General features: G+C 39.2%; 1 protein-coding gene across 1 annotated transcript; it reads right to left on the minus strand.

Annotated features, from left to right (window-relative positions):
• Positions 1-1,954: 1,954 nt before the first annotated feature.
• LOC306996065 (uncharacterized protein) lies at positions 1,955-27,850 on the minus strand. Its single transcript, XM_079608160.1, has 7 exons — positions 27,814-27,850; positions 27,274-27,337; positions 27,035-27,188; positions 9,522-9,682; positions 8,889-9,095; positions 8,485-8,666; positions 1,955-8,381 (listed from the first exon to the last, which is right to left on the minus strand). The coding sequence occupies exons 2-7, from the start codon at positions 27,323-27,325 to the stop codon at positions 2,829-2,831; spliced, it is 6,309 nt and encodes a 2,102-aa protein (XP_079464286.1). The 5' UTR covers positions 27,326-27,337; positions 27,814-27,850; the 3' UTR covers positions 1,955-2,828.

The following is a 27,850-nucleotide window of genomic DNA, read 5'->3' on the forward strand; positions in this document are numbered from 1 at the left end:
AGCTTACACTGATGAGTGTGATGAACAGGTGCATTTGATAATTAACCATGACAACAGATCACAAAAGAAAATTGTGCAGGAAAGTGATAGAAATCAGGGGCTGTTTACATGACACCGTTTTGGGTGCCTGAAAATGGGTTTCAAAGTAGTGAATTATTTTAAAGCTTTTGACTGAACATTGCCACAAATCGACAAGGTGATCCATCTCTGATGTCCATTTTACGATTCGCGATAGGAGCGGCTCCGACTTTCTTCCGAGCAGGTTCGGTCACTCTTAACACACCTTACACCACAGGTAAATCTGATAAGATAATCTGTTGAACCATCAAGATGATCAGGACTTCATTTAAGATTGTCGGGAGGGGAGAAATCGGCCAGAATATCTTGTGGTGTGCCCCCAGCATTATGTGTTCAGTCAATAATGTTTTATTGCCATCTAATGGCCTGGCAGCAGAATACAGGGTTTTTAGTCATTTTCTAAATCAGGATCTGTGTGAATGGGAATCGTTTTGACAATGGTGTCGTCTGTACATGGAAAACTCAAAGGAAAACCGTCTCCGTTTTAAGCATATAGTTGTTCTATAAACGTACCCTCAGTTGCCTAAAACAGCATATACAGCAATTATACTGTTAAAGGGTTAGTTCGCCCATTTAAGACATGAAGTTGTATGCAATCCTTACCAGCACTATAGTGCATACACACGGACCCACTCTGTGGTCACCTCCCTGGTCAGAGTTCTGGCCGCTGGAAGTTTTTCAAGGAAGTAGTCCTGGTTAGTTTCCGGGGCCACAAAACTGTGCGTTTTTATGTGAAAAAATGATTTGCGTTTCAAAGCTTGATTAATTAACATCACAAAAAACATGCCCGACAAAATTCATACCTCAGTTTTAATCGCTACTATTTTCTTTCCATTTCTATCAATCCGCGCTGCTGTCGACGTCAACAGTGCGCACGTTCCGATCAGCTGTTGCTATGAGACCGCTTTGGCTGGTTGCCATCGGTTACTCTGCGGGTGCTAAAATATCCAGAATCAAGGATTTTCGTGTGTGCAGTGCTCACTTCAGCGAAGACGATTACATCCCCAACCAAGGAGGAAAAAGAAAAAAACACATTTTAAAGAGTTTTGCTGTACCAGTAGCACGGGTAAGCTCTATTTACTAACTTTATGATCCCATGTCTAAACTGTACGGCAAACAAGCTGATGTTTAGACTCCAGTGGAAATCACGTGAAAAGAAGTCTAATATAAAAACAGTATATAGGGATATTGTGTGTGTGTTCAATCAAATAGTTTTCTCAGTGATATAGGTACAATTTGCTTAGAAAACTGTTTGATTGAACACACACACAGTTGAGTTCATAAAGGTATCCCTTTGGCGTTGTGCTAAAATTACTTTCATCATCATCTGTTCCGTCTGACATTGTGCTAAAATTGGTTTCATCATCAGAAGTTTCGTAGTCAGACATGTTGTCAGCGAGTCGCGCTATCAACAGCTGATCGGAACGTGCGCACTGTTGACGTCGACAGCAGCGCGGTTTGACAGAAATGGAAAGAAAATAGTGCCGATTAAAACTGAGGTATGAATTTTGTCGGGCATGTTTTTTGTGATGTTAATTAATCAAGCTTTGAAAGGCAAATCATTTTTTCACGTAAAAACGCACAGTTTTGTGGCCCCGGAAACTAACCAGGACTACTTTCTTGAAAAACTTCCAGCGGCCAGAACTCTGACCAGGGAGGTGACCACAGAGTGGGTCCGTGTGTATGCACTATAGTGCTGGTAAGGATTGCATACAACTTCATGTCTTAAATGGGCGAACTAACCCTTTAAGCATTATTGTATAAAAATCAGAATGCAATGGCTGAACTTAATTGAAAGGTATACAGAGAACTGTGTAATAAATAAAAATCTAGAATATAATGAAAATGTAAAAAAAAGAGAGATTATTTTCTACATTACATTTTCTTTATTTCTCAGATATTTCCCTAGGATAACAAGATTGATAACAAGAACTACATATATACCCACACATATACTATTACAGTCACATCCAATTCAAAATACAGTACACTTAACTGTTTATTACTTTTTTACTTATTACTCAATTACAATTTCATTGTAGTTTTACTGATAAATGATCGATTACATATAATATCGACATCTCATTTTGTGCTATTGATTCAACGTTTGCTTTGTAAAATAGCATGATACTAGTTTTTACTACAGAAATGTTCAATTCATACATAAAGTACAAACACTTTAAAACAGAATCATTCATTATCATATCTTTACAATTGTCATTGTAGACAGTATTTTAAACATCCTTCAGCAAACAAACCATAATGTATTTTTTAATTACTATAAATCCTACTAATACTATTGTTTGGATTGATGTATTAAATAAAATGTATTAAGGATTTAATTTAATATTTGCTGTTACCTCTGACCCAACTTAAAAATAATTTTGACATGATCTCTTTAGCTAGACAAAATAATGAAAAAATAATGGTAAAAATCAATCATAATCATCATCAGCATGCACATTAAAAAAGGTACATAAATCAATTTACAAACTGAAGTGAAGTTCACAGAATAGTTAGAATTAAATAGAGTTGTATTCTGGTTATCTTTATCTCTGGTTAACATTATAATAGACTGGGTGGAAATTTTGTAATATAAAAATATTACATTTTTTTAACTAGATAAACTTGAGTTAATTGTATTGTTTAGTATACTACAGTGCAAACTGTACCCCTATTTCACATCAAAAGAAGGAAGTCCTTGTTTTGAGACTACAACAAGACTGCTTTAGAGAAATACAAATTACAAATCATAAGTATGTGGTATTGCTCTTATCTTCACTCTGATATTCGTCTAAATGGTTCTCCTCCAGGATTTTAGTGAGAGTTGCCATTGTGTTATTTGGATCCAGCAGAGTCAGTAGAGGGACATTCACACCTCTATCAATGAAGATACGATTCTGCAGAGTCATGGCTAACATTGAGTCAATGCCTAAATCAAAAAGATGAACATCATCATTCAACTCATCCATCTCAAAACCATTCGTTTCGCTAATCATGAACCTCAGATAATCACGTGGGGAGGATGATGTCATGGGTTGTTCAGGTCTAGACATGTTCACTCCAGTCTTAATTGAGAATTCCTCTACTATTTTGTAAAATTGCAACCTTAGTGGAGTGTTCTGACTTAAATAAAAATAGTGAAAATTGAATTTGCATACAACCTGTTGAGGTTTGTTGATCAAGAGGCACTGCTCAAGACTTTCATGGATTTCTGGAATCTCCAAAAGCATGATTCCCTTTGCCTCCAGAAATCTTTGGACACTGACTTTGTTCAACAAAAGACCAAGATTCAAAGCCCCCCAATTAATGGACTGTCCACAAAGCCCAATGTTTCTGCGGTACTGACAGAAAGTGTCCATGAATGTATTAGCCGCAGCATAATTAGTTTGTGAGGCATTCCCAATGAAGGCAGAGATGGAGGAATAGCACACAAAGTAATCCAGATTGCACTGTATGGTAGCACGGTGAAGGTTAATCACTCCGTTTACTTTTGGCCTCATAACTTTCTCATAAAGAGATTTGTCAAGATGTTCAATCAGCCCATCATGCAGGACAGCCACACTGTGGAATACCCCTTTGATGGGACTGGATGGAAATAGTTTTCCAATGTTAACAATTGTCTGGTCCACTTTCTCAGATACAGAAACATCACATGGCAGAGACTTAATGACATTACCCCAATGGTGACTGACCTGACTTATCTCTTGTTGCATCTGAGGGTTTGGATTACTCCTAGACAGAATGACAATGTTTCCTCCCCCTTTCTGAGCAATGAACTTTACTGTCTCAAAGCCCAACCCTGTTAGACCACCTGTGACAATATAGACAGCATTTTTCTTGAATAGACTGTGTTTGGGCATCACTGGAATGTCAGACAGCTGGTTCTTGTCTTCACTGTTCAGGATGATAATGGGTAGGATCTGGCATCTGAAGTATGATTCAGATTCTTTTACAGACAAAAGATCAGTGACTTGAGATTTCACTCTTTGATTAGCTTTTGCATCCAAATATAAGGACTTTCTGTCCAAATGCATGGAGTTCAGCCAACTGTAGATTTGTGGCATTTGCATTTGCAGAGACCCTTTTTGCATTATCTGGGACATGAGGAGGGCATGGAAGCAGACTTCCTCATTTGTACCTCGGAATGTTGTAGTTTTGAATGGAAATTCTGTCTGGCTGTCATAGACAAGTACAATGTTTTTGATGCCTTTAACACTGCTAGCTATTTCAGCGATTTCTACATTAAAAGGTGGCAAAAGAATAGCTCCCTCAACCTCACTAAAATCACAATACAGCTGATCAGCCTGCGTGCTCACTCTGACATTCCAACCGGATCTGTTTGCTATAGTAATTAACACATTCATCAAAGCCGAGTCAGGAACAGAGGAGAAAATGCCCAGTTTACATTTCTGTTTAGCTTTGGGTAAAGACTCATGCAGGATCGCCCAAGCCAGTACCATATAAGATACACAGGGCACGTCTTTCAGGAATAAAAGCTTTTTTGCTTTGCAGCAAACAGCTGCTGGGAGAACTACTTTAGTGGTTGCAGCCACAGGGAAACAAGACACAACGTGATCACCCACTTTAAATTTGCTGACATCTTTACCCACAGCTGTGACAGTGCCACTGAAGTCAAGGGCCAAGAGCTTATGGTTTTCATTTGTGTGCTTGTTCCAATACAATGTCTGACCATAATTCATGTCAGAAATGCTGACTGGAAAGTAATCTGATGAATGAACACAGATTTTACTGAGATGAAGCTCAATATATTTTCCTTGAATCGGTTCAATGGAATTATCCATTTGAGTTGCGGACACATTTGTCATTATATATGGGTCAGATGTTTGCAAGATGAAGACTTCTTCATCCAACATGTGGACATTTCTTGAAGAAATTGCCATGGTTTGAAGAGGTGTGTGGTTTATTTCAGGTTTGAGAATTTTGCCCTCCTTCACTAATATCTCTGGATATTTTTTACAGGGGTATGATCTGAGGACCTGAACCAAAGCTTTGATGTCTTCAAAAGTGGCAGAGCCCATGTCAATCAGCTGGAAGGACATTTCTGGCAGCTCAGCTACACATGCTCTTGTCATGCCTGACAGAACAAACCCAGGGTTGATGTAATCCACTAAGCTCTCAGAGCACCTATAGGTTATTACTCTGATGTCACCTGGGAAATTAAGTGCCTTGAGATATGTGACAAGCTTTCGGAAAATCTCACAACACCCTGCCAAACTGTCCAAGACCTTCTCTGATTCAAGAGAGGTTAGATCTGCATCCCCCCACGTGAACAAAATTTCCTGGAAGTTTTTCTTTACATTTGAAATTTTCAGTTTTGACAAAAGAAGTTCAACTCCATCTTCTAACAGTATGTTACTGTTTGATGAAGAAACAAATCTAGATGTTGGGTCCAAGCACTGTTGCAAAGCTTTACAAATTCCTACCTGGTCAGAAAAGACCAGTGCCTTAATCGGTGTATCAAATGTGGCAACTTCAGAGATGATGCTGAAATTGTTGTGAAAGAAGTACTCCTCGACTACTTGGAAACGACTTCCTAACATTCTGATTTTCACATGCCTGAGTTCCACTAACACCCTACCCTGTTTGTTGGCTAAGCAGCCACAAATGTCCAAATAATCTTCTCCCACGTGTACTGCTCTCAGATATATAACCATCTCCTCTTGCAATGGTTCAAATATAGCCAGGCTTCCTATTTGCACAGGATATTGAGGTCTTGCTGATACACCCCCTATAGTTGCAGGAAAAAGTTGCAAGATGTAATCCAAGACCACAGGGTGAAGGTGATAGTCATGTAATTGAGGCAGTAATTCTTTTGGGACCTTCACAACAGATATAGCCTCTCTAAATGTTTCCCCACAATACACATCTGTATTCATTCTGAAGACAGATCCATACTCAAATCCTGCTTGACTTAGAAGTTTGTAGAGGTCTTCATTAGTCATGTGGAATTTGCATCTTTTGAAAATACAGTCTAATGAAAGTAACTGTTCTTCAGGACTTCTTCCTGGTTTTGCTTCTACTGTGCCAAATGCATAGACTGCAGAAGTAGACTGTATTTTGAAGTTACATGTGTTATTGGCCACATGGTCAGAATGATGCAGCTGAACTTTTAAATCTGGGGCATTCTGAGTGATAATGAATGGATTCTGAAATGTTATGCTGAGCTGCAGAGAACTTAGTGGGACCTTAGGCTTTGCATATGCCATGTAAGTTGCTAAACCCAACTCTGCATAAAATGCCCCAGGAATCATGGCAACCCCACTGTGCTTGTGGTGCTGCAGAAAGGCCACTGACTCAGAGGATAAATCACAGCTAAACATTAAACTGTCTGTACCCATTTGTGTAACTACTGGATGGTTGCCAGTAGGACTGATCAACTGGGAATTAGAAGGAAAGACATCTCTCTTCACATCATCAAACTGGTAACGTGGGTAGGGAATTGGTTCAGTCTCAAAACCTTTGTATAACGTTTCCCAGTCCACTTTGACCCCAAGCTCAAACAGTTTGGAAACAACAGCAAGCATTGTCTCGTGATCTTTATCAGGCTGCACTGAGGGAATAACAGTGAAGTCATTTCCCAGAGTCTCAGTGATGTACCTCTGCAAAGATCTTCTTGGACCAATTTCAACAAATATCACACTCCTTTTGTTTTTAGCTGCAGACTTTACAGCTTGTTTGAATTCAACTGGCTCTCTGATATTCTTTGCCCAATATTCACCAGTAATAAAATCAGAGGAACACAAACTAACACCTGTCACTGTTGAGAACAATTCTGTCTCCAAATGATGTGCCTGCAATGAGCCTATACTTTGTGTCACTTTGGATAAAATAGGATCCATCTTGTGACTGTGGTATGCTGCAGGTACATCTAAAATGCGAAGGAACAAATCTTTTCCACTGGGTGAGTTGCTCAAATTCTGTTGCAGCCTGTCAATGTCATCTGCATCTCCTGAGAGGGTGCATGACTGAGGGCTGTTATAAGCAGCCAGACAAACCCTTCCTGAATAAGATGGAAGAATTTTCAAGACTTCAGAAACAGCCATGTTACTGACTGCCAGCATCTTCCCTCCTGTCACAGTGCTTTGCAGAGAACTGCGATAGTGGATGATTTTCACCGCATCTTCAAGTGACAGCAAACCAGAACAATGAGCCGCAGCGACTTCTCCAATAGAGTGCCCCAAAACAGCATCAGGACTGATGCCCCAGTGTTTCAAGAGTTTGACAACCGCAACCTGAACAGCAAACAGAAGAGGCTGGACAATCTTAGGATCAGACGGCTCTGTGCTTTTCTCAGATTCACTTTCCAGCATCTCTATCAGATTCAAACTTCTATGGCTTTGCAACAAAGTTTCAATCTTCACGATTTCCTCTCTGAAAACTGGCTCTTGTTTTAGCAGCTGCTTGCACATACCCTGATATGTAACACCATTGCCGCAAAACACAAAAACTAGTTTGGAGTCTGTCTTTGACGGTACAAGCTTTTTCTCCACAGCAGCAGTAAGTTTCTCTTGCAGATCTTCCAATGATGATGTTTGAAATACTTTCCTGTATTTGTGTTTCAAGTGACTTCTTCTACATGCGGATGTGTACAGTAAAGACTGTAGATCTGATATTTTCCCTGTGCTGATCTGTTCTGCCGTATCTTTAATAATATTTTTTGTGGATTTTTCGGAGGCTGCAGAGACCATAAAATACTGATGGGATTTGCTTAACAGCTGAGCTTTTGGCTTTTCTGACTGCACATATTGTCTGACAATTGCATGTGCATTTGTTCCACCAAACCCAAAGTTATTGATTCCTGCACACCTCACTGTTCTGCAGTCACAGATCCATTTGTCTGCTGTGGTGGGGATTTTTATATTGAGAGATTCAACGTCTATGCTGGAGTTTTCCATGGAGTAGAACAATGATGGCACAATGGTTTCGTGCTGCATCATCAAAATAACCTTTATGAGCCCTGCAACACCTGCGGCAGATTCTGTGTGTCCAATATTGCCTTTAACAGAACCAATGATGAGTGGCCCTGACTTTTGAGGTCTTGCTTTGGCAATGACTTTTGAGATGCTACCTGCTTCTATTGGATCTCCAACTGGAGTCCCAGTCCCATGAGCCTCAATGTACTGAACACTAGTCAGGTCAGTCTCTGTTGAGTAGATTTTTCTAAGCAGCTCCTCCTGCTGTACCAGGGATGGTTTGGTGATTGGACTAACGGTGTGGCCATCTTGATTTACTGCAGTTTTGCTGATGATACCCCAAATATGATCATGGTCTTCAAAAGCCTGTCAAAATACAGACAACAAATGGGTGTTTCTTGCAGTAGTTTATCATTAGCTACATTGCTGTCATAGTGTTGTGTTAATATGAGACAATCTTTTTATTTACTTTTTTCAGAGGCTTCAATAAAACGACCCCGCATCCTTCACCTCTGCCATATCCATCTGCTTTGCTGCTGAAAGGTTTACTCGTTCCATCAGAAGAGATTAATTTTGCCTTGGAGAGAGTCACAAAAATGGTCGGCTCCAGCATAAAGGTCGCACCACCACACAAGGCCATGTCACAATCTCCTGTTGAATACAGATAACCACACAATTTAGGGGGATAGGGGGAGCCTAATGGCTAATAATTTGATTTATTCAAAAGCAAAACATACTAAAAAACATGAAGTATCTAATGTCATTTGTGCAGTACTGTATAATAGTAAACATACAATATACAGTATATGGATTCTTAAAATGTGCAAATAAATTGATCCACATGGTTTACATACATATATTTTTGAAGACTACCTTGTTTTATGGCTTGACAAGCTAAGTGAACGGCGACGAGGGATGAGGAGCAGGCACAGTCAATGGACAGTGAGGGGCCAGTGAAGTTGAATATGTATGAGATGCGGTTGGCAGCTATGCTCATAGCGGAGCCAGTGCCGTTGGTGTGGTCTATGTGTTTCGGATCACTCCTCACATTTGCCAGCTCAAACTCTCTGTTCATTAGGCCTGAAAAACAAGCAAACAAATAAATGTTAGACATGTTAGCAGGTATGCTTTTGTGCATAGTCACTTGCTGTATTCCTATTGCAAGGCAACCTAAGGTTAAGTGCCTTGCTCAAAGCAACAATAGTTTCAGTTGCAGGGCTTGGACAAGCAACATTTATGTTATCAGCTCTTAGCTGTAGCCACCTCGTGTGCTGTTTGTGCTGTGACACAAATGAGTTAAAGCACAAGTGCACATATTGAGGTCAGGACAAGTTAGATCCCTCTTTTGAATAGGGGGAAAAACTGAGAAAATGTATGTGCTATTTAGCAATGAATCTTAACCTAAGATTGCTCCGAAGGTACTTCCCATGTAGTTAGTGCATATACTTTTTGCACTGGGATTAAAGACAGCAAAATTTATCTTAGTTATATTAGCTTATATGTTACCCAAATATACTCCTGTTCGCGTTCCACTGGCCTTTTCCATTGGTATCCCAGCATCCTCTAGAGCCCTGTAGGTGCACTGCAACAAAAGTTTGTGCTGAGGGTCCATGGTGATTGTTTCAGCATTAGTGACGCCGAAGAACTTGTGGTCAAACTCATTCAAGCTACAGAGAATAAAAGGTAAATTATGGGGTTATTGCTTTTTGAGTTCAGATACTACAGAAAAAGTTCACCCAAAAAGGACAATTCCATCATCATTCATCCTCACGTGATGTTATTCCAAACCTGTATGACTTATTTTCTTCAGCGGAACATGATTGTGGCGAGCAGGACGAGGTCGAGGGACGTGAAAGTTGTCCGCGAGGGGCTGCTGGCTTATACTTTCATTTTTGTAATTGTTTATTTATTAAGTCTTTAAAGGTTCACCGGTTCCCGCCTCCTTCCCACAACGCGCTGTCATCTTGTCCTCCACCAGCTGGGCGATCTTCTCCGGGGTGCCTGGCAGTGGCGCTGGATAGCCCTCGGTGGACGACTCGCCACTCCGCCGCCTGGTGGACGGCGAAGGCTCCTCTGGGTTCGGGCAGACGGCAGGAGTCCACCGTTCCCTGCTCCTCCCCGACATGGCGGATGGCAGCAGGCTCCGGCTCATGGCGAACGGTGGCGACTCCTCCACTCCCTCACGGATGGCAGCCGCCCCTCCAGCACCCAGGCGGCTGGCAGCGAGCTCGACCGTCTCTGGCAACTCACTCCAGCGCACCGCCTCGAGCGTCCATGGTGACGGAAACTGCCCACCATGCTCGATGGCACCGCGGATTCCAGAGCGGCGAGGGCTCTTTGACAGCACGTTCCTCCTTCTTTCCGGGTTTCGGCACTAGTGTTGCAAGGTATGTTGTTATGGGAAGAAGGACGCGGACCCACTATTTAATAAATAAAATAAACAAATACAAAATGAAAGTATAAGCCAGCAGCCCCTCGCGGACGACTGCTGGCTACAGAAGCAAAACACAACATAAACTCAGGCCTGTTCGTCTCTCAATCTTCACTGTCGTCGCTCCTCCTTTTATAACACAGTCTCACCCCAAAACGTCACATACTGACGCGTCTTGACCATTCGGCAACATACGACGAAAAAGGTACCCTTTAACGTCCATATGTGACGATTCGGGAATGGTTGGGTTTAGGTATGCGGTAGGGTACCGCTAGAAGGCGCTGCTGGTGCGCTTATGTCTGCGTCTCATATGGACGTTAAAGGGTACCTTTTTCGTCGTATGTTGCCGAATGGTCAAGACCCGTCAGTATGTGACGTTTTGGGGTGAGACCGGGCTGCCTTTTATGCTTCCGCTCCTCCGTGAGAGATACGAGACCGGTGCGTCGTGCAGGTGTCGCTCATCAGTAATCATGCCACCGGTCTCGCGCCGCTCTCTCACGTCTCTCGACCTCGTCCTGCTCGCCACAATGATACTTTGAAAGTTAGTGGGCTCCTAACAACATTGAACCTTAATGACTTTCACTGTATGGGAGAAACCCACATTAACCTAACCACCCTAACCCTAAAAAAATTGCATGAAAGCATCGGTAGGCGGCACGGTCACTGCAGCTAAAATAAACCACTCGCATTTCAAAGTCGTTCGCCAAAATGACCGCCAGGTGGCGCAAAGAGACAATTTGCAAAACAGCAGCAATAGCCGCATTTTGAAACATAAGTGGGGCTAATGTCAATTAACAGTAAGGATGAAATACTACAACTATGGTAATTTCCAAATAAGCATACAACAAACATGAAAAATCAAAACAAGAGCTATTGACATTTACTGTACAACAATGAAACTAAGATTAGGTGGATTACATGTTATAAAGTAATAATTTTATTATTAAATAAATAAAGAAAATTTGGTTAATGCTGTTTAAAAAAAATGATCATATACAGTTTATAGTATATACTGTATATAGAGTATACATATATACTTTTATTTGTATGAACAGTGAACTATTATTTATCTGTTTGTAGGCTATCTTTTTATTTTGTAAAAACAGCACAAGGTCTTGTAAAAATTTTTTTATTTCAACAAGAATGAGAACAATGAGAACAACATGATAACTTTTTAGAACTTTTAGAACTTTTTATAAACTTTTTTTTTTTTTTCTGTTCAAGCTATCTGTTTGTATTCTGCTGTTTGTTATTTAACGAAAGCAAAACATACTTTTGTAAAAGTAAATTTGAAACCAAATAAAACAAACTTTTAGAGGATAAAATGTGTGAACCAAAAGTTTAAATAGGCCTATTCGCAGTCAGTGAAAATAAATTAGGTGCAATGACGCTGATTATTTTTACTTTTCTATTGAGGGATGAGAATGAAGAGCGCTTCTCTCCCTTGTGCGCTCACACACTGACTGCTGGAGTTTTAACACAATATTGAAGTTTATAATTAAGTGTTTTGGCACACCACGCCGAGTGGCGCTATGCATTGTTCTAAAATATGGTTTTATTCTGGCATGTTAAATCAGTGTTCGACAGACGCAGCGGCGCGTTCATTTGGATTTATTTTTCTCATAACAGCTAAAATAACTTAGGCCCTAATAGGCTACTCTGTAGTTTTTTAGTCATACAGATCAGAGTAGAGTAGCCTACATCGTTCAAAACTGTAAACTTTTATTCATATTAGGCTAACGACAAAAGTTTGTCTGTCGTCTCTGTCTCCAGGAACTGCGCGTCACAAAACTGAACCGAAAGCCACTTGCCTCCGCTCAGTCACGATAAGAAATCAGCTATGTCTAAAGCCTTTAAATGTCTAAATATTTAATAGATGTTATCTGATTAGGTAATCCGTATGAAACCGAGATGTGCAGAGGATCTACTCAAACATGTTTAGCTATCATGTGAGTGCTTCCCAATGAGGAACGGACAAGGGTGAAAATCTCGCTATAATTAAATGTAGTCTAGGCAAAATCGCCCTGAATTAAATTATATTCTATAAATGTTATTTAGTTTAGCAGCAGCACGAAGCACGTGGTTCGAGATTTATATATATATATAAAAAAATAATAATAATTCACAAATCGCGCACCCTGGTTGTAAGGATCCAAAGATCCCCGTGGAATTTAACATGGAGTTGAACATTGTATTCATGACAACAAATGAACATGCGTTTGAACAAATGAACATGCATTTTTAGGTTTGCTTGGAAAAAGCTGGCCCAAACCGAGGTAGCATTTTATTTCTTCAATTATTGAAATAATTAAATGTTTAGTAATAAACTTTTATGACAGAAATATTATCCTACTAGCCTACATGTAGCCTAAATAATTAAATTATTTCATTATCAACACTTTACTAGCCTAATGCTAATGTCTAGAATTAAGTGTGAATTGCGACTTCTCTTTGTTTTAAGTCGGTCTCAGACTCAGATCGCCTGTGGGGGGTTGGGGGTTCAGGAGGTGTTATGCCACATTTACACATAGCCGGGTATTTAGAGAAACGAATATTTCTCCCCCTCCGTTTTCAATAATAACATCGTGCACACAACCCGCATAAATACGCCGTCGAGCGCCTTTATAACTATGCTAAACCTATGGGCGGCAGTGTAGGGAGAAGGATAAAGCCATGCAAGCCAATCAGAATCCTCAGAATCAACAAGAGAGAACCTAAAACCCCGTTTCTCCCAGTTGACACGACAACATATAACCGGCGTTTTCAGAAATCTCCACTTTGGCCGGAGTTTTTAGAAATGATTGTTTTCTGGGATAAAAACGGCGTTTTCGTGTAAATGACAGGCCAAAACGCAGAGAAATATCTGCGTTTTCCCATCGTGTAAACGGGGCCTTAATGTTCTGTCTTTCATATGCAGAGTGAGCCTGATGACCAGGTGTGACGACCTGTGTCTTTAATGAGGTTTATCCCCAATCAGTGGACGATTACTCCGCCCTTCTATCTGATTACATCGGTGTCACCTGTTGCCAACTTCCCTTTTCGCCTTTAAGAGAAGCAAGACTGATGGCAGATGTGTGTGGCCGACTTGACTAGATTACTTTTGTTTATCTTTCTTTTGCATGCATCACAACCTACAGCACATTACATATTCATTCATCTAGCATGGCATTACTGACAACTGACTACTACATTACACACTTTTGTATCGTTTTCCTTTAAAGGCCGTGTTGCAGGTAAAATTTTCCAACGAATTTGTGCAATTTGCTTGTTGGTAATGAACATTTAAACTGTTATCAATTGTATTTTATGTTGTTGGGTATCACAAAACGGAATATAATACGAAAAAGTAGGTACTATCTTACAGCGCCAACGATTCTCCTTTCCGCCACAATGCATTGCATGACGTCACCTTGGGGAGAGAGTTTACCAAAGCCCGCATTGAGAGCGCTGAGAGTGACTAAAGAGACGAGTAGTAGACGAGAGTATTCAGATAGCGCAGATTATAGAACATGATCATTGTCTATACAACACATCTCTAGTCACCTATAACTGTTTAAGTTGGTTCATAAGACTTCGTGAAAAAAGTAAACAAACAATTAACATAGGCTACTCGTGCGTGCTGGCTTGAAGGGGACCATGATCCTGCCTGAGATGTGTGTATGCTATCTTCAGCACAAACGGATTCAGGCAGCATGCATTCAGCATTCAGTCACATCTGGTCGCGGGGTGAGTTCCTCGACTTACTGCCCAACAGCACAAGCTTTCCAGCGCAGTTTCCACGGGACGGCACCGCCCGCACAAGCACCTGCCAAACACCGCGACAGACACGCGCCGGCTACGTTTGCAACAACATTTTCACCGGAGGAAGAGAAACGCTTAGAAACGCCCATATAGCTAGCACGATGCCTTCTATTTATAGATGACAAAGACAAAGTTTACCAGTACTATGACAAAGGCTACCGTTACTTATCTGAACTAACGTCATGATCACCGCCACTATAAAGAAAAGTTTATTTTTCAGTCGGTGCTATTCAATGACAGTAAAAAAAAATATGTGTCGTTATCTCATTGCTGCGTTGCTAAATGATAGCAACTCACCAGGACACTTCACCAACTCTCCACTCATTCTCCTCGGACCATGCATTTCACTGGCTTTGACGGCCATCAGGCTACCTTTCCTCCACGTCTCCCCAACGTGACGTCATCACCGAATTGCGTGAAAAAAAACGTTAATACCAAAAACGTAAAAAACTGGTATTTAAGACCATTTTTGAGACATTTTAAAAATGATATACATATCTTGAGTGATTTATGTACCCATTAATCGACAGTGGTGGTTAACCTGCAACATGGCCTTTAAGTTAATAAACCAATTATTTGAAAACTTTTGCTTTCTCGTGTGTCCCAATTTTGTTGCGTCCCTTTTGAGCCACGGGGCGTAACACACACAGGGTTTCCGCGGGGTCTTAAAAAGTCTAAAATTCTGAACTTTAAATTTAAGGCCTTAAAATGTCTTAAAAACGGACAGATTTTCATCCGAGGTCTTAAATTTCATTTAGTCAGGTCTAAAAAAGGTTTTACCCTCGTTCATTTCCAGAAACGCTGGAAAGTTATTACAAAGTAGCAAAAAAGTATTGAATTGTAGCCCACAAAAGCGGAGCTCTACAGGGTCTCCAACACGTCGCTCGCGAGCTACCAGCAGCTCGTGTCCTGATTGGAGGTAGCTCGCCAAGGGGCCGTTCACATATTGCATTTTGCGCGCTCAAGTTCATTCAAATGTAGGCGCGATGAAGCGCGCTCTTAATTGAAGTGACGCGCTCATTTATTTCCAGCCCGACGAGGCTCGATCAAGCCCCGAAGTGACAGTGGAAGGAAACGCGACTGGCCCTGGCAGTGGCACGCACTAGCAGGCCCTCTTTTGGCCCGACAGTGGAAACGCGGTTTGAAAGCTCAGTCAACAAGGATGGGGGTGCACCCAAACACTACGGGTGTTTTTCTCTTCTCCGTAAATAAATATTGTAGCAGAGCTACAGCAAGCATTTTTCGGTGGTGAAAATCCATTAGCTACTAAAACTTGTCGTTGTGGAGAGCGCAGTGCATGGTTGCATAGCAACGACAGACGCCACGGGAAAATGGGACCAAATTTGACTATTAATAATAAAAGATAAGCTAATGTGCATTGTAAATGTCAGTAATTTATCTTTTTTGTCATTCTTTTTATAAAAAATTATTTAAAGGCTAAAATATGTGAGGTTTATCTTTTTATAAAACCTTAAACTTTATTTGAACTTGTACATAGTAGATTACATGTTGCAAGACACTCTTTTAAAATCTGGCCATAATTTTTAATGTTGTTATTTTAATGTTTATGTAAACAAAAAGTGCATATTAATGCAAATTTTATTTGTTATTTGCTGGTTTTCGACATATAACTTGGTGAATTGATTTCGTTGTGTAGTAATACTATTAGTACGTTTTGAAAGTTTGTTTTAGCCTATTTTCATTTTGGGCCTAAGGTTTTGGGCATTTGGCACGTTGTTGGGTGTGGAAGGTTACTAATGTGATTGCTTTATCTGTAAATTTAATTAATGCTTTTTCAATGACTGAATTCATTGATATAAAAATATTTTTTCAGAATTTCTTTGATTTTAATATTTTTTTGGTAATGTCGTGTAGGTCTTAAATTTCAATCTTTATGGTCTTAAAATGTCTTAAAAAGGTCTTAAATTTGACTTACTGTAACCTGCAGAAACCCTGTCACAGGCAAAGGCAAAAACATTTTTAAAGATAAATCTCTCGATGTGTCCAAATGTAGGCCCTTAAATTATAAATATTGTAGTTTTATGTATTGTATTTAAAGGGGTTTCACATACACTTTCAGTTGAAGTGTTCAATCCATATGTTTCAACTAGTTTTGTATAATTTTAACATGTTTGAGCAGTGTGTTTGTCAACAATCTGGCACTAAACATGAACTATCGACGAAACGCGTTCTTGCCAACTAAACGAATGCAAGCAGCAGATGCAGAGCTATTTTATTCGCGTTCACCTCGTTTTATTGTACAGTGAATTCAACCATGCATTCTGTGTATTTGAAGCAAGGCTCAATCATTTGTTTCAGTTTTTTTTCGTGATTTGTATGGATGACACACAGCGACATATACAGTATTATCAGCTGTATAATGGGGTTTTACCCTGAAATTTTTAATTTCGAGAGAGACCCGGCGCGCGCAGTGCAGGGAGACTAAATAAACTAAAATAAAAGAGATCCAGCGCGCGAGAGAGAATCAAAGAAAAACGCATGATCTTAATTTATGTTGCTTTGAACTATTTTCGTTTTGTAGACTAGCTACTGTTTTAATTGTTTATTTAGCTGCAATTTCTTTGGCAATACAAATTTAAAATGTCGCAAGAATAAGATTCTGTTTCTTAGGCCTACTTAGAAAATAAACTAACTCGATGCAACCCTGTTTTAAATAAATAAACTGCCCCAACACTTTATTTAAACCTTGAAATGTCCAGGATCTGTTTTTAAAAATTTCTTCCTTTGCTATGGCGGGTATCAATGTCAGTCATCTTAATTTCGTGAATGATTCACAAAACAATAATTTAGCAGATTAAAGATAGCTTCATAATTTTCATTTTCTGACGCGATCGGCTGATAATCTTCCTTCATCAGTTTTGTCGTCTGTGCGGCTCAACTGGAATGTAGCAAATTTATGTTGTAATGTGCCATTGATAATTAAACAAAACGCTTGACTTCAATAAACAGTTACCTATCTAAGCATCAAGAATGGTAAAACATTTAACGCTGTCAGCCAAAGCTAATGAGATTCGATCTCGCATCGCTTGAAGCTCCGTGAAGCTCGTGCTGTTGCGTTGACCACTGCGCTATCATCGGACCGCTGTTAAGATCACGTCTTATGCTCTTGTAAACCCTCATTGATGTAGCCTAATATTTTTCTATTGCAATGTTTTGTGTTGAAATGTTTTCATTATTTATTAAATGTATTAGGGCTACATTTAATTTCAGTCTTGTGATTATATGAATTCGTTTAACTACATGTTTCACTGGAATTGATCTGCTAGTTCCACATTTCAATCACTCTCAATGAGCCACGGCACGGCAGCAGATTACGCAATAGAGAAAATAAACTGACACTTTCCAAAGTCTGCGAATGTAGCGCCTCTTAGCGGTCAAAGGCAGCAAATACACACCCGCAATTTTTGTAAAAGTATTATTCTGGTTGAGTACCATCTGTATAGCAACCGTTTGGCCATGTTGTTAAAACATTGTTAGAAGGTGGGGTACATTGTGCCAACGTTCTGCTAGTAGCAGATGAATTCAAGTGAAATTTGTCTTTGTCTCTAGGATACGTACCAAAAACTTTTAAGCTGGCTATGATTAAACCGCTTGTTAAAAAAAATTCTACTTGATCCTACAGAATTAGTCAATTACAGGCCGATCTCAAATCTGCCTTTTCTGTCAAAGATACTAGAAAAAGCAGTATCCTCACAACTGTGTTCCTTTCTTGAAAGAAATGATATCTGCAAGGATTTTCAATTAGGATTTAGACCGTACCATAGTACCGAGACAGCTCTCGTTAGAGTCACAAATGATTTGCTCTTATCATCCGATCGTGGAATTGCATTATCATGGTTTAAATCATAATTATCTGACCGTTATCAGTTTGTAGCAGTAAATGACGAGATGTCTTATCGATCACAAGTTCAGTATGGCGTACCACAAGGATCAGTACTAGGACCGCTGCTGTTCACTCTGTACATGCTACCATTAGGAGATATCATTAGGAAACATGGAATTAGCTTTCACTGTTATGCCAACGATACTCAGCTGTATATTTCTTCAAAACCTAACGAAACTTACCAATTCACAAAATTAACGGAATGCATAGCAGATATAAAAAAACTGGATGACTAGTAATTTCCTACTTCTAAATTCAGAAAAAACAGAGATTCTAATTATTGGACAAAAAACTTCCACACGTAATAACCTAGAGTACTGTCTAACACTTGATGCTGCTCTGTTAAGTCTTCGTCGTCGGTTAGGAACCTGGGTGTGTGTGTGTGTGTGTGTGTGCTCTTTGATACCAATCTTTCATTTGAAAGTCATGTGTCTAGTATCTGTAAAACCGCTTTCTTCCATCTTAAAAATATATCTAAATTACGCCATGTGCTCTCATTGAAAAATGCGGAACAATTAGTTCATGCGTTCATGACCTCAAGGCTAGATTATTGTAATGCTCTACTGGGGGGTTGCCCTGCACGCTTAACAAACAAACTACAGCTGGTCCAAAACGCAGCAGCTCAAGTTCTTACCAGAACCAGGAAGTATGACCATATTAGCCATCTCTTTGGCCTGGCATACACATAACACATCATAGACTTCCAAAACTCAATGTTTGGCTGCATAGTTTAGATCAGCTGGAACCGGGAACACTTCCCATAAATCATGATGTACTTGGTACATCATAAGAAGGATGGCATCTACGCTAATATTAGCCTCTCTGTTTATCCCGAGGTTCACCGCAGTCTGCCGGATCCAGGCCGTATCCAGATCTGATGAAGGACCAGCGCCTGGACACAATGACAACACAGTCCTGAAGTGTCCACTAGTCTCTCCCCTGTGAAGGATCCCTCCCTTCCCTTTACCTCTGTACAGATAAAATGTTGTCTGGATAATTCCGGGTCACGTGGCTATGCAGAAGCGATAAAAAAAATTATTATTATTATTATTATTTCATGGTTTGCGTTCTCGAGACACCAGGCACTGTTTTGTGCAAATGAGCGGCCGGATCGCATTAAGAGTTTTCTGTTGGAACGGTGTCGTGTTAGCGGTCCCATAAGTTAATAACTAATGAACTTTGCGACGGAAGTGAATCAATCAAATCTAATTTTAGCTGGACAATAACTTTATTCTAGAGCTACTGTGAAGCCAAAACAATCTCTGTTACTGTAATCTCCTATTATCACTGTAAAGCTGCTTTGATACAATCTATGTTGTTAAAAGCGCTATATACAGTGCTATGCATAAGTTTAGACACCCATGCTAAAGTTGCCTAAAAAGAGGAATAAAAAATCATCTTTTGGAAATTGATCTTAATGCCTTAATTTAAAAAATGAGGAAAACTCCAACCTTTAAGGACACCAATTTTCTTTGTGAATGAATAATGTATCGTAAAAAAATAAATGTTCTTCCTTAAAATACAGGGTGCATAAGTCTGGACACCCCTATGTTAAATTCCCATAGAGGCCGGCAGATTTTTATTTTTAAAGGCCAGTTATTTCATGGATCCAGGATACTCTGCATCCTGATAAAGTTCCCTTGGCCTCTGGAATTAAAATAGCCCCACATCATCACATATCCTTCACCATACCTAGATATTGGCATGGTTTAATTTCAGTTAGCCTAAAAGCTGGTTTAATTTGCATTGAGATATGATCTTATGGAAAGTACCCTATGCCAATATCTAGGTATGGTGAACGGTATGTGATGATGTGGGGATATTTTAATTCCAGAGGCCAAGGGAACTTTATCAGGATGCAGAGTATCCTGGATCCATATAGTAACTGGCCTTTAAAAATAAAAATCTGCCGGCCTCTATGGGAATTTAACATAGGGGTGTCCAGACTTATGCACCCTGTATTTTAAGGAAGAACATTTATTTTTTTACGATACATTATTCATTCACAAAGAAAATTGGTGTCCTTAAAGGTTGGAGTTTTCCTCATTTTTTAAATTAAGGCATTAAGATAAATTTCCAAAAGATGATTTTTTATTCCTCTTTTTAGGCAACTTTAGCATGGGTGTCTAAACTTATGCATAGCACTGTAAATTAAGGTGACTTGACTTGACTATAACTTTAATCAACCAGTAGAATTGATCATGGCATCCTCTCACCTTATTCCGGATCACATGCATGAATGTTGGGGTTGGGGGGAGTGTCTGAACTAGTTGATGCATGAAATCAGTACCCTGATAAAGAGGTTGACTGGTAAAAAGTATTGTATGTGTAGCAGGCATAGCTGCCTAGTTAATAGTGAATGGCAATCACCTAATTAGATCCAGGTGCGCTATAGGTGTGTGAGTGTGTATAAGGAGTCTTCATGCGTTTGTTGGAGCGTGTTGACTGCTGCAGACTCGGATGTTGACTTTCTGAGCTGTTCCCGCGTTGGGACCTTTGAGCTGAGCCGTACAGCAGCTGGGTATGTTACTATGGATAAATAAATATTTAATTTGGGGTGAGCTGTTGGCTGTACGCGCTCTGTTTGTTATTTAATATGCATCCCGGGCTGTGTTTATCCACCGTGGTTTAATGTTGGAAGGGCTGATTTGCCAATAATCAGGTGGAACTGCTAATTTAATGGGTGAATATTCACGAAAGGACTTGCTGTTTATATCGTGTTCCCCTCTGTTTTAGCTGAAAAGACCTAGAGCTGGTAATATGTCCGCGTGATCACGGACAGCTGATTGGGACCGTGACCTGGCTTCCCCTTCCTTTTTGTTTTTTTCTTTTTCGGAATACTCTCTGTGTTGCGCATTCCCACGACGTCCCGTCTCGCCTCATTTGCGCCTGCAGACAAGCCCCCACATTAAGTAAACTTGATGTCGGGAGATTGTGAGACCCGAGTATTAGTCCATGTGCCCGTTTAGCCACTCCCGCACTGTTTCAACTGAAAGACTGTGCGTTCGTATGGTACCTTGATTGTCGTGTGAATGAGTTGATGCGAGTTAGTTGTGTATTGAGTGTTTGTTTATCGTTGGAAGTGACTGTGTTTGTATGTGTGTGTGTGTGTGTGTGTGTGTTATTTGTGTATTGAGTGTTTGTTTATCGTTGGAAGTGACTGTGTTTGTGTGTGTGTGCGTGTGTTTGCGTGAGAAAGAAGAGTTAGTGTTCGTGTGATGTTAAAGGAGAACTCCGGCGTAAAATGAACCTTTGGTCTAATTACACATTGTTACCTAGTCAACCGTTATCTGAGATTTGTTTTCATGATTATCAAATGTAAATAGTTTTATCTCTAAAAACAGTTTAGCTTATAATGCTAGTATAACGCTAGTATATTGGGCATAGTGTAATGACAAATAAAAATCGCTTGTTAATACCACTAACAAGGCTCAAAATAGCCCCACACTAGCACGGTAACATAATGAGGGTCCCTACCTTCAAACCGAAGCATTGAGAACTTTGTCATTGTCCAGATAGTTTAATAAGAAGATAGTTTATACATACAGTCAACTTCGCGAATAGAGGCAGAAGCCATCTTGGAAAAACAGTCACTACCAATCGATAAACGAATGCCGATCCAAATGCGCTGAACTGTGTAGAATCTCATAGGGTCCGTTGTATCCGGATTGGCGTTCGTAGATCGATTGGTAGTGACTGTTTTTCCAAGATGGATTCTGCCTCTATTCGCGAAGTTGACTGTATGTATAAACTACTTCTTATTAAACTGTCTGGACAAAGTTCTTAATGCTTCGGTTTGAAGGTAGGGACCCTCATTATGCTACCGTGTTAGTGTGGGGCTATTTTGAGCCTTGTTAGTGGTATTAACAAGCAATTTTTTTTTTAGCCATGTTCGTGCTAAATAGAGTGTAATTACACCTTTGCCATTAACCCTCTGGGGACCAAAAACGCGCCGGCGCGTTTTGCTCATGTTTTTTTTTTAGCAATGCAAAAATGAACTCAAAATGCTCTGTTAATTTTAATCTTTCATTTTCGTGTTATACATCAATCGATCCTGTTCAGTTTCTATTTTTTTTTCTGTATACTCACAATAAAAATAAAGTGTTTTGCTTTTTGCCAAATAAAGAAAAATGAACATGATGCGAGTTCTGCACTCTCTCTGTCAATGAACTCCAATTTGAAACGCGTTCGAAAATGATATGTAACTCCGCGAAAATTCAGTCAAACAGGCAAACATACCCACGGGCATAAAGCTTGAGATCGCATCTTTCAAATGAAGTAATTTATATGAAAAACAAATATTCTCAGCTTCTGTAATCTGTATGAAAAGAGAGCGATTCCAGTCGAGCTCATTACGAGCTCATTGACTTTAATTCGTTCACGCCTACTGACGGAGCGCGCTATTCACAAGATAATGTGTTAAGCCATCTATGCAAAACAGGGAAACGCCCCCAAGCAAATGCATTAAGTTTCATCATTCAGTCACCTGCGCGTTGGGAAGATGGCACGATACAATAATATTCTTCAACCTTTTTAAAAAGGAATGGAGCTTCATCAATACCTCCGCCTGCAACTCGGAGTGCGCTTCGCAACACATTCAGAAATCAGAAAGAGTAAGTAGACTACATATTTACCCACTATTATTACAGATATGTTACAGATATTTTCACAAATTAATATGGAAAACATTTCGGTTTTACTGATTATCTAAGGCCAAATTAGAACCTGGAATTGATATTTTCCCGCAGTGCTGAATGAGAAGAGCCGTTAATATTATTAATAAACTATTGTTTTCTAAGTCGGCTAAATACATTTCCATCTCCGCTGTCAAGCAGATGCGCTTTTAGAGAGAAATGCTCCTTTTATACGCATTACATAATCAGAATGTATTATGTTTTATGCTTGCTTCTGCGTTGAATCGACGGCGTACCCCCGCAGACCCTTCTGCGTCGACGCGAACCCCTCTCCGCCCCCTCCGCCGTAGCTCGACGTGCACCTCCCAAAAAATTGTAACTACGCGTCGAGGCGACGCAGACCACAAGGGCCAGTAAAGAGATTCGCGAACCAACCCCTGGCATTCTGGCGGTGAAATGCACCGCGATGCAACACAAGCCGACGCAGAACCATAAAACGGCCACGACGCCGTAGGAGTGACGGCGTAGCTACAGCGTGGAGTTGACGCAGAAGCATAAAACAGGCTTTAGCTTTCGATTTGAATTTGTTCGTTTTAAAGTGGACATTTCAAGCTTTAGCCTACATATGCTATATTTTGTTTCTGTTCTCGCGCTCCAGTTCACGGAGATCATGAAAGCGCACCTGATTGTTTTATTTTATTTTACAAAAGCACAACGCTTTCTTGTTATTGTAAGTTTACACAAATACAAGTAGTTGCGAATAATGTATTATTATTTTCTGTATGACCAGAAATGATAGTAGGCTATTTTAAGTTGTTTCCACTGTTGATAGGAAAATGCAAGTGTTCTCGTCCGCGGCTCCGTGCCATGCAGTCTAACCCGTATTATGAATGACATTTGACGAATTGCTTTGTTCCTTTTTTGGATAAAAGCGTCTTTAAATATGTAGGCTAATAAATGTTATAACAATGATGATAATTATTATTATTATTTGCGTACACGGACCCCAAACACACCGCGTCTTCTAAGGCCTTGTCCACACGAACACGGGTATTTTTATAACCGTGACTTTTTTTACGCGGTTCGCCCGTTCGTCCACACGGAGACGCAGTATCAGGTCACTGAAACCGAACATTTTTGAAAACCCCTGCCAGGGTGAGGATTTTCAGAAACGCCGGTTGCAGTGTTGTCGTGTAGACAGTAAAACCGGAGTTTTTGCCTTGCGACGTCAAAGTGTGCGCCGTTATCCGCTGTGTTTGACGTCAGATTGTGCGCCGCTGACGGCTTCTGATTGGCCAACGTGGCTTTACGGTTAGGGTTATATCGCCGCCTGCTGGCGTGGAATGCTCTTGACGGCGCTTGATTCCGTGTTTTTGCGTTTTCATGTAGACGGAGATTTTTTCAAAAACGCAGGAGGAAAAACTCCGGTTATAAAAATACCCGTGTTCGTGTGGACATGGCCTAAGTCAGGTGACTGTAAATGCGCAAAAACTGTTTCCATTGCAGTTTTGCGAAATATTCCTTTTTGCACAGTTGGTGGCAAGATCTGTGTGCTTTGCAAAGAACAGCTTGGTAAAAGGCAGGCATGTAATGTTCACTTGTGTCTTCAGTTGAACATTTAGTATCCTCCACATAGAGGAATTGCAATAAAACAGATTGAAAAACACTCTTTGTTTAGGCCTCATGATGGGCCAATGGGGGAGTGTCTGTCACACCCCGGGTATGAAATCATTAATATTGATGGGCCATTACCACTCCCATGCATAAACCTCTTCTGGAAAAAAACGGTGCGTTTTGTGGTCTCATTTCAGCAACTTTCATTTTTATTTTTTTCAATAACCACGCATAAACATTATTCTCTTAAAAATACAAACATGTACATACATGTTGCTCACATATTATGGTAGCCCCGTTTGTGCTATATAGAGTGAATTTACAACTTTGCCATTAACATGTTTATAAATAACTGAAAAAAGCACAAATGTCAGGGCATTTCAAAGCATCCCAAGGGCCCCAAAAACACCTTGGTCCCCAGAGGGTTAACAAGCGATTTTTATTTGTCATTACACTATGCCCAATATACTAGCGTTATAGGCTAAACTGTTTTTAGAGATACAACTATTTACATTCGATAATCACGAAAACAAATCTCAGATAACGCTTGACTAGGTAACAATGTGTAATTAGACCAAAGGTTCATTTTGCACCGGAGTTCTCCTTTAATGGATCATGACGAGCTTAGATGTTGGTGAATGTGTAATGTGATTGCATCTGTTATTTTGTTGCTTTTGTATTTTTTGGGAGATCAACTTTGTATTTTTTTTTGTTTTGTTTATTGATTTGATTTGTGACAATTTGATGTTTAATGTTAACTTTGTTGGACTGGCTATGAGGGAGCGCTGACCACTCTAAGTCCAAGTTAATGGGTACCCCTGTTCACTGAGTGATTTTATTCTACATTTTCTGTCACCTGAATGCACGTGTGTGTGGTGAAGTGAGTACATTAGTGTACGTTTGAAGTGCGTAGTGAAGTGGAATTGAGTAGGTTTTGTTATCTCTCCCTGCCATCTGACCTGTTATATTGATAGTCTTATTGGTTTGTTTATTTTCCTTTATTTTTGTCTTTATTTTGAAGCCATATCCATTCATTGTCCATTGAACTGTGTGTGGAACACTTTTATGCTATTTATAAAGTATTATTGTTATATTTTCTCTATCACGTCTCTGCCGTATTCTTGTGGGAACGAGTGTCCTTATTGGACCATTATTTCCCTTGGTGAAATTCCCAGGGTGGCGTAGTCGGTATTACGATGGGTCAGGAGTCCAGTTGTCCTGGTTCCCCTCTGTTCAAATTATAATTGTGCAAAATAACGAAAAACACCCCTTGGGTGCCACATGTATTTTGAAAAAACATTAATACTCATCTTAAATGTATTTCAATACAAATTCCATTTGATTTTTTCCAAAGGCTTTAAAATACAAAATAGTATTTTGTATTTCAAATATGTGTATCTGAAATACTGCCCATCCCTGTTCTCTCTCTCACACACACACACACACACACACACACACACACACACACACGCAGAGCGAGATCAAATGTTTACCAGTAAATTGAGTCAAAAATTCAACATTTCAATAAATTCATAAAAAAATATCTACACTGTGACAGATTTTAGACTTTGATAATGTCAAAATATACATTCATAATGCTATACCTACTAATTATGCCTGAAAATGTTCTTAGCAAACAGTTTTAATGAACATGTTTTCTCAACCCTGTTTAAAAATAGGCATATGCTGTTATACTATGTATGACTTTTTTTTAAAAAAAATTTATTCATTTCTAATACCAGTGTTAAAAAAAATTACAGTGAAAAACGAGACGATAACTAAATAAAAACCAGTTTTAAATGACAATCTATGACGAAAATATTTTGACATTTTCGTCAACAAAGAAAATCTAGACGAAAATGTTCGGTAGGGACGATTTGGGAAGAGATCCAGTCAGAATGATGTCCTGCATTTATGGTAGATGCGCACATTTGTACTGTAACGTGCTGATCATGTTTAGGTATGCGCATGTCTCATAAGATGTTCAAAAATGCAAACATTTGGGAGAAAGAGGAGAGCAGACATATGGATAGATCTGAATAAGAGTTTGCGAAAGAGAACTTTATTCAGTACGGTTTGAAAAAATTCTAAATAAATGCATTACAATTTAATTAAACCCATTAGATTTTAGTAAATGTATATCTACTGTAGATCATTAAAATCTTAATGTATTTCGCCGACTTAAACTAAAACAATTCAGATGACTAAACTAAAACTAAAACTAAATGGCATTTTAGTCAAAAGACTATGACTAAAACTAAATAAAAAATGTCTGCCAAAATTAACACTGACTTACACACTTTAATTGAAAAAAAAAAGTTTTTATTTCTAATATTTGTATTGTTTTATATAAAAATAAAACATGTAAAAATAATTGCACTACTTTAATCCCTCACCATGGCAACACCGTTTGAGATATTCTATATCCATTAATAATTTAACATCCTCAATGTCTTAGCATCATGTTGAAAAAGTTTGGTGTGAATCATATAAACTTGCTAGGAGTAGTACTGATTTTTTTAAATTAATTTTTTTACTTACATTCAAACCAAAATAGCCTGTTGGTTGGAGCGAATGACAGTAAATTAGAAAGTCATAAGTTCTTTTTATGAGGGCAAATGAATTGAAGACTTACCCATTGATGAATGCTGCTTTTGCTGTGTGTGTCTTTCCTGCTTTACTCTCATCTGGATCGTACCATTGAGAGAGACGAAACCTGTCGTCTGGGATCTGAACCGCACAGTTCTCTCCATGAAGGAGGACTCGCCAGAAGTTTTCAAGTCCCTCGCCTAAAATAGATGAGAACATACAATGTAAATACTATTAAGGCCAAAATCATAGCATGAACAAATAATGAAAATTGTTAACAGTTACCTCCAGGAAAATGGCATCCAATGCCAACAACAGCGATTTCATCTTCGATCATGTTTCATGTGGCCTGTGTGCAAATACATTTGATTTTACAATCTATAGACAGCAAAAATAAACAATGAGGCAGTTAACCTAATATTCATTCATCAAAATTAATATTTTAGCTTTCTTCTTTATGCATTCTTTCAGAAGGAAAAAAAATATTTATTTACTACTTGTCAACCAGAAAAAAAAGTCCTGTATAATGTAGAGACAATCTGAAAATCTGATAAAATGTGGAATCTAATTTCAAAAAAAGCTAATAAATAAAGGTTAAACGTTTTTTTTAAAAGTAGATATAGATTCCACTGTATATTAAGTAATTATTTTTTTACTTTTTATATTTATTGTTTTATGAAAATGTATAATATATATTGATGAGCTGAAGCTGTCCATACTTTTCTTTTGTTAAATAGTTTTTCTTTTGTATTGTTATTATTATTATTTTCAGTTTTGGCTCGGACAACAAGAAAAAATAAAGCAAATAAAAAAATGTTGACTTACCTGGTTATTCATAATCTTGTCTTGTTGAAAATGCTTA

Source organism: Phoxinus phoxinus (assembly GCF_949152265.1).
Source record: "Phoxinus phoxinus genome assembly, chromosome: 1".
In the NCBI taxonomy this organism is placed as follows: Eukaryota; Metazoa; Chordata; class Actinopteri; order Cypriniformes; family Leuciscidae; genus Phoxinus; species Phoxinus phoxinus.

Excerpts from the sequence above, each read along its gene's own strand:
- LOC306996065 (XM_079608160.1), bottom strand. The coding sequence starts at position 27,325 with ATGATCGAAGATGAAATCGCTGTTGTTGGCATTGGATGCCATTTTCCT. Across the intron at positions 8,667-8,888 it reads TTGTCAAGCCATAAAACAAG|GAGATTGTGACATGGCCTTG; the intron begins GTAGTCTTCAAA and ends TGTATTCAACAG. Across the intron at positions 8,382-8,484 it reads TATTGAAGCCTCTGAAAAAA|GCTTTTGAAGACCATGATCA; the intron begins GTAAATAAAAAG and ends GTATTTTGACAG.